The sequence below is a fragment of the Trichechus manatus genome, unplaced genomic scaffold (genome assembly GCF_000243295.1).
Source record: "Trichechus manatus latirostris isolate Lorelei unplaced genomic scaffold, TriManLat1.0 scaffold00064, whole genome shotgun sequence".
Taxonomy (NCBI): domain Eukaryota; kingdom Metazoa; phylum Chordata; class Mammalia; order Sirenia; family Trichechidae; genus Trichechus; species Trichechus manatus.
In genome coordinates, this window is record NW_004444000.1 from 8,181,081 (window position 1) to 8,193,371 (window position 12,291).

Consider the following 12,291-nt stretch of genomic DNA (forward strand, 5'->3'; position numbering starts at 1 on the left):
CATCTTAAGTGAGAATAACAGCACAATTGGAAGAGTGTAGTCAATGTCACTGAACTGTGTATGTAGAAATTTTTGAAACGGTGTATCTTTGGCTATGTGTAGTTTCACCAAAAAAAAAAAGGTTGAGAATTAGAGAGTTAATATGTTGTGGGGTTGTTAACCAATGTCATAAAACAACATGTGTGCTACTGTTTCATGAGAAACTATTTGTTCTCTAAGCCTTCACCTGAAGTACAATAAAATATTAAAAAAAAAAAAAACCAACACCTCTAACAAAAAAGACAAATAATCCAATTTAAAAACTGGCAAAGAAAATGAACAGACACTTCACCAAAGACGACATTCAAGCAGCCAACAGACACATGAGGAAATGCTCAAGATCACTAGTCCTTAGAGAAATGCAAATAAAAACCACAGTGAGATAATACCTCACCCCAGCATTACTGGCACAAATCAAAAACACAGAAAATAACAAATGTTGGAGAGGGTAGAGGGAGACTGCAACTCTTATGCACTGCTGGTGGCGATGCAAAATGGTACAACCATTTTGGAAAATGACATGGCACTTCCTTAGAAAGCTAGAAATAGAAACACCGTATGATCCAGCAATCCCACTCCTTGGAATATAACCTAGAGAAGTAAGAGCCATCACACAGATAGACATCTGCACACCCATGTTAATTGTAGTATTGTTCACAACAGCAAAAAGATGGAAACAACCTAGATGCCCATTAACAGATGAATGGATCAACAAACTATGGTACATACACACAATGGAATACTACACAATGATAAAGAACAATGATGAATCTTTGAAACATTTCACAACATGCTGAGTGAAATAAGTCAATCACAAAAGGACAAATATTGCATGAGACCACTACTTTAAAAACTCATGAAAAGGTTTACACACAAAAAGAAACAATCTTTGATGATGGTTACAAGGGAGGGGAGGTAGGGATAGAAAAACACTGAACAGACAATAGATAAGTGGTAACTTTGGTGAAGGGTAAGACAGTACACAATACTGGGGAAGCCAGCACAACTTGTTCAGAGTAAGGTCATGGAAGCTCCTTGGACAAATCCAAACTCCCTTAGGGACTGAATTACGAGACTGAGAGCTCTGGGGATCATGATCTCAGGGACCATCTAGCTCAACTGGCATAACACAGTTTATAAATAAAATGTTCTACGTTGTACTTTGGTGAGTAGCATCTGGGGTCTTAAAAGCTTGTGAGCAGCCATCTCAGATATTCCACTGGTCTCACCTCTTCAGGAACAAGGGAAAATGAAGAACACTAAAAAAATAAAAGATTAGTCCAAAGGACTACTGACCACAACCACCACGGCCTCCACCAGACTGAGTCCAGTACAACTAGATGGTGCCCAGCTACCACCACTGACTGCTCTGACAGGGATCACAACAAAGGGTCCCGGACATAGCTGGAGAAAAATGTAGAACAAAATTCTAAGTCAGAAAAAAAGACTAGACTTACTGGCCTGACAGACTGAAAAAATCCTGAGAGTATGGCCCCCGGACGCCCTTTTAGCTCAGTAATGAAGTCACTCCAGAGGTTCACCTTTTAGCTAAAGATTAGACAGACCATAGGACAAAACGAGACTAAAGGGGCACATCAGCCCCGGGGCAAGGACTGGAAGGCAGGTGGAAACAGGAAAGCTGGTAATAGGGAACCCAAGGTCGAGAAAGGAGAGTACTGACGTGTCATGAGGTTGTTAATCAATGTCTAAAACAATATAAGTACTGTTTAATGAGAAGCTAGTTTGTTCTGTAAACCTTCATCAAAAGTATAATTAAACACACACACACACACACAGAAGTACTTGCTCCTGTAATCCATGGAAGTCTATTCACCAGCAATAGACGGAGAGCCACTGTCCTTTCAGTCACATCCAATATGGCACAGTCCTGTAGATGTAGTCATGAGTTCCTGCTGACCACAGCTGTACAGCCAAGCACCAACGAGAATACAGTGACACTGGCCATATATCATCTGGTGGGTGTGACGGATAAGGCTGTCAACTTGGCTCAGTGGTTTGGCAGTTACGACATAGTCTGGCAGCTATGTAATGATGTAATCACCTCCATAACGAGATCGGATATAATGTCATCACCTCCATGATGAGATTTCCTATAAGCAGCCAATCAGTTGAAAGGGAGTTTCCTTGGTGGTGTGGCCTGAACCCAATATATGTGAATTTTTTGGCACAGCTTGCTGACTTTTGCTAGCTCTGGATCCTGCATCTGACCGCCAGTTCTTGGGACTTGAGATAGCAGCTTACCTGCTGATCTTGGGTTCGTCAGCCCTGCAGCCATGTGAGTCAGGAGAAGCCTCCAACCTGAACCACGGACTTCAGACTTTGCAGCCTCTACAACCACTTGAGTCATTTCCTTGAAAAAAATCTATCTATCTATATTTGTACTTATACCTATATATATGCATATACACTTCACTGGTTTTACTTCTCTAGAGAACTCACCTAACACAGTGGGTGAGGGCCCCAGAGTGATTTTAGTTATTTCTTTGCTTATGAAATTAATAAGCAGAGAGGAGGATCTAGGCAGAGGAACCACTTTTGCAAACACTTGATTGTGTAAGATGTTTACATCACCTAAGGAGTACCTTCACTCTGAAGGAACACAGCAGAATAGAGTTCCCGAAGTACCATATTTTAGCAAAAATGTTTTAAAGCAATATTTCTAAGTTGTAACCATTTTGCATGGAAAAAGAAAATGGTCTTGGCTGTTAAGACAAGTTGAATACAGTGTCAGCCACCACAGTTGTCACTGTGGAATAATGAGGTCTATATTATTAACCTCTCCAAACAACAAGACCACCATTTATTACAGGTAACAGACGTCTCTCTCTGTGAGATTATCAACATAACGTCCTCATTCCTTCCCAACAATCCTTGATACTACACATATTACAAAGTTTTAAAATAAAATCATGGTTACAGAATATAAAAATAACTCGGCCAGCTTATATGCCAATATCAAAATTATTCATCCCTACTAAGAAGCTAAATTTTAACATTTTTCGATTCTTTGGTATTCAATAGCAGCTGTCCTTGAAATAATTTTTTTACATTAGATTGTCAATACCAACAGACCATTGGTCAAAAGATAAGGGTAATATATTGCCATATCAGCAAATACTTTCAAAAGCAAGATGTAGTCAAAGGCAGTTTATTGTGATTTTAAACATCATTAAGAAGGGAGGGGAGAGAAAGCTAACAACTTTTGCTTGCATGATACTGATGTAGATGTGAAGAAAGACAACACTTCATCAGCAACGCCTTACAGCCCCAGGGCCCAGCATAAGACTGTAAGTCATATGCTCAAGCATCACTGGGGGAACAGCAGATATCTTGGTGACAGAGATAACCAACCAGTCAGGGGAGGTAAGCGAGATCGAAGTGCCAATTTCAGAAGCCACAGAGGATGTTAGTGTGAGTTGTACAAGTGTCTAATTATAAAGTGTTCTTATGCTCCACTGTGAGAACGTGTATAAGATGTGTATTTAAAAACCTCTGTTTCAGGAAAGAAAAGCTATTAAGGAAACCATCAAAAGTTCCACAGGATTAGGAGTCCCACAGACATTTGGGGTCTCTTGCACTATCGTTTTTCAATGTTTATGTTTTGAAATATTTCAAGCATACAGAAAAGTACAGGGGATAATGTAATGAACATCTGTGCACCCATAACCAAGCTTTGTTAAATCTTAACATTGAGCCATATTTGCTTTAGACCTTATTTTTCCTTAATAAATAAATTATTACCCAAGAAAATAAAAGCCTGTGGGTGGCCTTCCCCAATCCCATGCCTCTCCCACCCCCAGAGGAAACCACTATCCTGTATCTGGGGTTCATCATTTCCATGCATTTTAAAAACTTTTATTACATACTGATGAATCCATAAACGATATATAGTGTTAGTTTGCATGTTTTCAGCCATCATATGAATGGTATCAGACTGTAGGCATCAATCCACAATTTTTTTTTCCCTCAGCATTATGTCTCTAAAACGCATCCATATTAATACAAGCAGATTTAGTCTTTCATTTTCATCACTGCATAGGATTTCATTACATGAATAAGTTGTTGCTAGGTGCCGTCAAGTCGGTTCCAACTAACAGGGACCCCATGTACAACAGAACGAAACATTGTCCAGTCCTGCGCCATCCTCACAATGGTTGCTATGTTTGAGCCCATTGTTGCAGCCACTGTGTCAATCCATCTCAGAGAGGGTCTTCCTCTTTTTCACTGACCTTCTACTTTACCAAGCATGATGTTCTTTCCAGGGACTGATCCCTCCTATTATTTTATCCGTTTTTCTACTCAAGGTAGTTAGATTGCTTTTAATTTTTCACTATCATAAACAACACAGAAATCAACATTCTTATACATGTGTCCTTTTGCACCCATACCCTGATTTCTCAAGGCATATACAGAGAACTGGAACTACGGAGTTGAAGGGTATGTGTGTATCTGCAGCGTTTCCAGGTACTGCCAAACTGATCTCCAAAGTAACTGTAGCAATCCACCCACCATCAGTGTATGAGGATGCCTGCTGCTCCACATCCATGTCATCAATTGATATTGTCGGATTCTTTCATTTCTGCTTATCTGACGGGTATGAATGGTACCTCAATGCATTTGTACTTTCCTGGTTACCAATGAGGCTGAGCATCTTTTCATGTTTACTGACCATTTAGATTTCCAGTGCTATGAACTGCCTGTGTATAGCCTTTGATCATTTTTCTACTTGCTTTTTCTCATTGCTTTGTCGGAGATGTTGATATATTCCGTGACGCGGTAAAAAAGGACGCAGTAAAAAAGAATCACTTAAGCTTCCTGCTTGGACTCGTAACACATTTAACTTGGTGCTGAGATACACCCAGATGGGCTTCCATTCTTCCACATCTTGACCTTTCCTTGGAGGAGGGCTTGTTCATCTTATGAACACTGCCGGTGGAGTCAGAAAGCATATACAGCCGTCCTCGAGGCCTATCAAGTAGTCCTGACATCAGCTTCAATCGGTGACTGGGAGAGTCCCTTTTCAGATGTACTCGGACATCATCTGATGTTCAGAATTACCTTCCTCTGTATCCAGTTTCAACTGCCACGAAAGAAACCAGAGACTTTCCTTACTGCCTCCAGAGAGAGGCGCTCCCCCGCCTATCTTCTGCAGAACAACCATACATAAGACTCAGTTCCAGCCCAAATATAATTAGACCATCTTCTGATACCTATCTAGGTGCACAGCTTTCTTTCTCAAATGCGTGCCAAGTTTCCACTTTCAAGAAGTTAAACTGCCATATAAACATGCCCTGGTGATGATGTGTAATTAGACACTGTAATGGAAAATTAACTGTGTTTTTATTTAGAGCATTTATTTTAACAAGACATTTCTTTTTCTAACTGTCATTAAGCAGCGATAAAAATAAATCAAATCCTGAGGGTTTGCAAAGGTTTTCTGATTAATTAAAAAAAAAAAAAAAAAAAAACCTTCCTTCCTGGAACTGGAGTACTTATTCTCTTAATACAGAACACCGCCTGAGGGACACCACCACAACTGTAATGGGTCCTGATTTGAACCCCGTTAGCGATAAACTCTAACATGTTTCCTGCTGTCCGTGCTGTGGAGAACCAAGCAATGCTCCAATCTCACAAGCAGCTGAAACCGAGGCAGGAGCGGGAGCCTGCCCATGTGTGGAGAGGCTTTATGGGAACCCTTGTCAATCCTCTTTCTCTTTCTCACGCTGCTTCCAAGGGAAGTGTGCCACCTGCAGCTGAGCGGTTCATGACAGTTCTGTGCACACCTTGGGGCTACAGCACGTTTGGGTGGAAGGTGGCTAATCCAGCTGCCAGTGTGGGGTCCAGCTTTGGAAACAAGCCACGTCTGGTCCTGCACTAAAAATGCCAACTCCAAAATACTGGAGGGTAACACAGTATTTGCCCAAACAGATTCGACACATCATCCAAACCCTTGGAACTCTCTCACCATATTCCCTTTAAGAGTTCGTCAACAGGCCGTTGACATCAAGGCAGCATGATCATCTCCAGAGCAGAAGGAATGGCCAGAGCACCAGCGTGGGCTCCACAAAGTTCGCAAACTTCAGACCAAGGACGGGGCCTTGGGCCATCTGAACTACCTACTTGACATCTCTGTTCCTCTTCTCCCTGCCACAAAACGAAGTGCAAATGGAACCTAAAAATGCTTCTAATTTAACATTTACTCAGTCCTCCACAAAGACTGGTGAATGCTGGGCAGGGCCTGAGAACCTGGGTCTCTCCGCTTAAGGGCCTGCAATGGTCCTAAAGAAAAGTGACTTCCGCCATTTGCTACCCACGGACTGACAGAAGAATTTCAGAAGCCACCTTCTGTTAGCCTGTTCAGCCATTCTGAGGACACTGTGTGGCCTCTAGGGTTTCAAAGAAAATCACTCCTTTTCTTTTTCCCTGCTTTCTTCTCTCTTTCCTTTACAATCCTTAATCCTTAATCTTCCTTTACAACTTAACAACTTCTGCAATCCTTACTGCTTTTCGTATAGATTTCTGGGATACATTAAACTTAACGGTTTTTTCACTTAGATTCCTGGGGTATGTTAAAATTAACAGTTTTATACTGTCTGCACATTTATCACAAATTCAGCCTTCAATCCAGACATACAACCAGCAAGAACGCCAGCGTATCTGCAGAAAATTAGCGTCCTAAAAGAGTTTATGTACATACAACTTCATACGAGATGTATTTAACTAGGTTAATATGGCAATTTGCTGATGATAACATCCTTTAGGTGGAGTTCAAAGAGAAAATTCCACATGGTAACCAAAACTATTAAATTGTTGTAGTGCTCCCCCGAGGAGCCCTGGTGGCGAGCAAAAGGTAGGCAGTCCAAACCCACCCAGCGGCTCCGAGGGAGAAAGACCTGGCAATCTGCTCCTATAAAGATTACAGCCTAGAAAACCCCACGGGCCAGTTCTGCTCTATCACGCAGGGTTGTCATGAATCAAAAATCAATTTGTTGGCACCTAACAACAATGTTCCCCTAGCCCAGTTCCAAACTGTCCATCATACACTCTGGAGAACAACAGAAAAAGGCTTGGCAAGCGGTTTTGCAAAGAGTTTAGAGAACTTTTTAAAACACACCAAAGATTTAGAATAAACTTAAAAATAACAGGCTTAATGACTGCGCCGTCACCAAGCAAATACAGATACAAATATTTGCTTAATGCAATTGTTGAATTAAATGATAGTGAAGATTACAGACATTTGGAGAGGCATTTCAACTCGTGAGCTAAATTTCTAATCGTTTTCCCATTTGCTATTAGAAAAATCAGAGCCAGAGAGAAAACTGCTAATGAACTATTCAGTAGTTAAAACCGACCCCTAAGGAACCCCCGAACATCTCTATTTATCAAAGGGGTAATTAAATTTAGGGAATAATGAGGATTCATCAACTGAGGATCTCAAAAGAGCTTAGATTCAAATATATTCTGATCTGGCTGAGTTCTCTATCCCTCGGTTTATTTACCCTTAGAAGGGGAACAGAAGCAGTTAGGAGTAGTTGCTAACAAATGCATATTTACCCCTGGCAGAAATACAGATGCTTGTTGATAATGATCATTATCCCAGACCTCGGTTTACATTTCTCCATTAACATTCCAGGGCCCAACTCCCCGGTTCCCAAAATCCTACAGGTGCTGGTCTCCGACTAAAAGACTAAACTGAGATTTGGGGAATCACTGGAGCCAACTCCATGAGACAGCAGCCGGTTTCCTGACTCCCGAAGAAGCCATTAGCCCCTTCTGCACCTCCTTTCACTTTTCACCAGGATGACACCCAATCTTTGTGATAAAAATGCGCTCGAGGCAATCGCCCCTAAGAACTTACTTCTCTTGGACCCACCGAAGGATAAAATGTTCTCGATGCCAGCTCCTAAGACAAACACCCTTCCGCAACACCCCCCCTTCCCCTGATTTTAATCAGCTGGTTGGCTGTTCCCTGAGTGTGACTGCAGGGATTTGTCCTGGGTGTGTAACTAAGTTGGAAGTGTCTTCCTGATTTCTGAGTACCCTAACAAGGACGGCTGCATACAGAGTGGACTGAAACTATGTGTAGACAGTGACGGGACTCCGGCACCTTGGGAAAAAAGTAATCCTCTACTTGGGGAGACTGGTCTATGATCTCTATGACCCCTTCCAGCTCTATAGCTCACAATCTGCTCCACAAGACAGGCTGAACTGTGTGAGGTCACTGAGAGATTCAACAGAACCATTCTGCTGGAGAAAAACCAAAAAACCAAACCCACTGCCGTCGAGTCAGTTCCAAGTCAGAGCCAGGTTTCTTCAGGCAACGCGTCCACCAAGAAATGTTAAAACAATGCATCTTCCAGTTAAATATATTGATGGTACCATAAATTACACCTCATATTTGGTTTTCAATAACTGACTTTCTAACATTTACGAGAGGTAGTTGCTGAGTTCTAAATGGCAAAATATATTTCCATTCTAATGAGGATGACCGTCATCAGATTTAAAAATAAGACCAACATGTTATATACTAAATTAATTTTAAACATAGTCCCCATCTCACCAATGTTCTGAATGACAAATCTTTCTTCAAACGGCTTTCCTAGAGTTTAGATTTTTTTTTAATCCTATTTTAAATTTTATGACAAATTTTCCTTCAGTTTGGCTTAGAAGGAAAGGATTCCCTTTCTCAACGTCTATTAAGTGATTTAGGAGATCTATTGAAAAACTTAGGAAACTCAGAAATAGCTTTCTAAGCCTAAAAATACCGCATTTATAATAAGCAAGGGCCTGTTAAAATAAATAATTTTTTAAGGTGAGTATTCCATCAAGGTTAGAGTGTCTAATAAACAAATTACTGTCAGGTGATTATCCGCCTGATGAAGTCTCCATTTCTCAGTTTACTTGAACGCATGCTCTTCTGCCTGAGGAGATTCATATCATAAACGAACATTTGGATTACGAAATCTAAACAACATGGACTACTTAATTATGTTGAGGATTTTTCAGTTCTGTTGCTTTCTTTCCACTTCAACTTTATGAACACATCATGCACTTCTTTTAATTCGGAAGAAATTTTTTTTATCTTAGTTTTCATTATTTTACCTGACAAAGTTCACTTGTGTTATAGTTATTTAAATCTAAAATCAGCAAACCAAAGGATGAGAAAGTTCAGGAGCATAATTCCGATTTATACCCTTCACTTAATTTGAACTTTTTGTGCATTAGTTCCACCAAAAGTGTTAAATATCTACCTCTAGCCAGCAAATAAATTTATAGTTGCCTTATGGATGCCAGCAACTTAACGCTGTTTTTTTAAATGAATTTTTAAAAAGATCAAATTCATCCAATCTAGGATTTTTTACTCTAAACCTAACTCTTGAAAACAACAAAAATGCTTTGAAAGTGTAGTATTTGCAAAGCCCTTGAGAAGTTACTAATGGGATTCCCATGATCTAATACATTCAAGGCTTTAACTGAAACTGTAAACCCACTGAAGGCTTATGATCTGAAAGTATGGACTATTGTAGCCAGTTCTTACGGCTTTAATTCCACTGGCAAATCCCAGTCTCTATATTTTAACTCTCAACTACAGCAAAATCACAGCACATTTTCAAAAGAGCACTCTAAAGAAACAAAGCACTGGAATGGAGGGCAAGAAAACCACTGCCAACAATCACCTCTTCCACAAACCGCCAGGCAACTTCTGAACGCACAAGACTGAGCAAAACTACAGCCCATGAGACATGTGCAATTCATTTTTAACCTTCACAACACTACATATGAATCACTTTATTTTCCTCAGCTTTACTTCCCACAGAAGGTTCAATAAAACACAGCACTTACTCAGCCTCAACTCATGACTGGATCACTGTTTTCTGAGGCTGTTTATGACTCTTTCTCTGGCATGTTTTCTTCTATGATCCAATTCTGTGACTGCTATATGCCAGGAAAAGCTGCCTTCAAGTCAACGCATGGCACGAAGTCACTGAACGTTCCACCAGCTCGAAGCTGCGCCTAGGTGCTCAGGAGAAGTTGTTCTGTTTTGTCCTAGGAATCGCATGGAACACAATGTCTTAGCAGAGTGCGCTGAGATTTGAGAGTCAGAGGGACCCTCTCTTTTTTTTTTAAAGGGATTTGAGCTATTGCAGCAACTTATACCTCATATTTGGCTTTAAATACTGTCAACTTCATATGTTTAGGAGAGATTGTTACTGAGTTCTAAATGGCAATGTATTTTCATTCTAATGAGTTATTACTGTTATCACACTTAAAAATAAGATCAACGTGTTATATACTAAATTAATTCTAAACATATTCCATATTTGTATCAAAACAAGACTCATCATACTTCCTCTATTCAGTAAATACAGACTATTTATTCAAGGGTCTACACATAACAGACACAGATCATCCGTTGCCATAGAGTCGATTCCAGCTCATAGTGACCCTACAGGACAGGGCAGAACTGCCCCACAGGGTTTCGAAGGCCGTAATCTTTATGGAAGCGGACTACCACGTCTTTCTCCCACGGAGCAGACAGTGGGTTCAGACAGCTGATCTTTCCGTTTGCAGCCCAGCACTTAACCACTGTGCCACTAGAGCTCCTTATAACAGACACACAAATGTAAAAATATCAATACCAAGGGTATCTATCTTGTTTCATACATCTATTTGTTTCTGGTTTTATATATTTCTTGTTTTTTTAATTCAACAATACAAGTCTTGCTATATCAGGCCTAATTTCACCGTAGGGGGAAAATTGATTTTGAAAAGATATAATTAAATATTCAGTTCCTATCCAAATACATTTAGGAACAACTTGTTTCAAAAAAAAAGAAAAAACGTCACCGTATGTAAATATTACCTACTTACTGACTGCCCCATAGGGGCTTATCAGTGGAACCAACAGAAAATACAGGAACCCAAGCTTAACGTGCTAGCAGCATTTGGCCTGAATGTTCCAAAAAATGTCTTTCAAAAATACTGCCGGCTCTTCACTTTACTTTTTCGATGTAAGTATAATTTAATTAAGAATTTGTATCACGCCACTTATGCAACAAACATTCTCAAGGGTTCTTTTGGTTCGAAAGTACCGAATTTTTACCTTCAAATGAAAACATAGTAAATAACTTTACTGATAAAGACAGTTTCTTCTCTTTTTTTCTTCTCTATGTCTATGTTTCTCCAATCTAACTCCTCATAACGCCAAGGCACTTTGAAACGTGGAGTTTCTCTTGATACGCTCAAAGTTTCTTAAAAACCTTTGGGTTTATCTTCTGCATAAACCAACCGCTTTTTCAATGTTTATTTCTCTTTCTCTCTATTGGTCTTAGCTCTCTCGTAAAGAGAGGAAAGCAGATTTAAGGGCTGTTTTTATTGTTATCATTGCTGTTTTTAATCGCTGAAAACAAATGAAGGTTGACCTCCTCAGCTTTCAGCCCCAAGGCAGCATACTCCTTGACATCCTAAAGTAGGATCATTTTCAGCCAAATTCAGTGAATACTGGATTTTGCTGAGAACTTCCGGATACTGATTTACTTGCAAAATTTTCAGGCGAGATAGCAGGGCGTTGGGCCAGTTAAGCAAGGTGAGAAACAGGCCACCAAGCTCAAGTTGAAACCAACAATACCACTTCCTGAAACAATCATTTAGGCGCTGAATCAATTCAAGCGTTTGAACTTTCTGCCTGCAAAACCACAGCGGTGCAGACAAGGAAGAAACGTTCCCCTCCAAGCAGGGCACTCAGGCGTTGCGCGAGCGGCTCATTCCTAGAGGCGTGCTGCGTCCACCTCATTTCCAAGTGCGGTAACATGCCCGGTCCTTCCCCGGGGCCAGGCACCTTCGCAGTGCCCACGGCAGGCGAGTCTCATCCCCTTGCAGGGGCTCAGGAGAAAAATCCCCTAAGCCCCTTCCTCTCGCCCGGCTGTCGGAGGAAGCTCCCGCCTCCCACTAACCCTGCGGCGGCCGTCTTACCGGTGCAGGAGTGCAGGGGCTTGGGTCGCACGACCAGCGACGGGCACACTGAGTAGAGGGAGAGTTTCTCAAAGTAGTCGCAGGTCTCCTTAGAGAGGATCTCATCGATCATGAAAGTCTTGTAGCGCCGCCTGGCTGCTTTGAGCTGGCCGGGCGAGCTCAGCCGCAGCTCCGCGTGGCAGTGCATGGTGAGCGGCCCGGGGGAGGCTGGCGCGCCGGCCCCGGCTCGGCCGATCCTGGGCGGCGGCGGGGAGCGGC

At 41.3% G+C, this 12,291-nt stretch overlaps 1 protein-coding gene across 1 annotated transcript in view; it reads right to left on the reverse strand.

Annotated features, from left to right (window-relative positions):
- Positions 1–12,260, reverse strand: part of BARX2 (BARX homeobox 2) — a 94,488-nt gene extending 82,228 nt beyond the window's left edge. The window contains exon 1 of the mRNA XM_004379329.1: positions 12,034–12,260. Coding sequence (XP_004379386.1) covers positions 12,034–12,220 — 187 coding nt within the window. The 5' untranslated portion in view covers positions 12,221–12,260. The remainder of the gene's footprint in view (positions 1–12,033) is intronic.
- Between the last annotated feature and the right edge of the window lie 31 nt (positions 12,261–12,291).